Source organism: Corvus brachyrhynchos, unplaced genomic scaffold (assembly GCF_000691975.1).
Source record: "Corvus brachyrhynchos isolate BGI_N302 unplaced genomic scaffold, ASM69197v1 scaffold193, whole genome shotgun sequence".
Lineage (NCBI taxonomy): Eukaryota > Metazoa > Chordata > Aves > Passeriformes > Corvidae > Corvus > Corvus brachyrhynchos.
In genome coordinates, this window is record NW_008237087.1 from 98025 (window position 1) to 98260 (window position 236).

The 236-nt window shown below is 53.0% G+C and overlaps 1 protein-coding gene across 1 annotated transcript in view; it reads left to right on the forward strand.

The window, feature by feature from the left end:
* Positions 1–84, forward strand: part of NAB2 (NGFI-A binding protein 2) — a 3619-nt gene extending 3535 nt beyond the window's left edge. Inside the window, exon 4 of the mRNA XM_017728666.1 lies at positions 79–84. Coding sequence (XP_017584155.1) covers positions 79–84 — 6 coding nt within the window. The remainder of the gene's footprint in view (positions 1–78) is intronic.
* The last annotated feature ends 152 nt before the right edge of the window (positions 85–236 follow it).

Consider the following 236-nt stretch of genomic DNA (forward strand, 5'->3'; position numbering starts at 1 on the left):
CCCCCCCATCCCCAGAAGCCGTGCCCAGCCCCGGGGTTCCCACCCCCCCCGTTAGGACTGTGTGGTGTCTTTTTAGAGCATTAGCGACTCTTCCTTTGTACCGTGTACAGTAGATTATTTATTTTGTTATTTTGGAATAAAACTTTATTTTATGGCTTATCTTCCTGCCCCCTGCTCCAGCTTGGAGGGGGGGAGGGGGTGGGGAGCAGCTCAAAACCCCAAAGCAAGCCCTGACT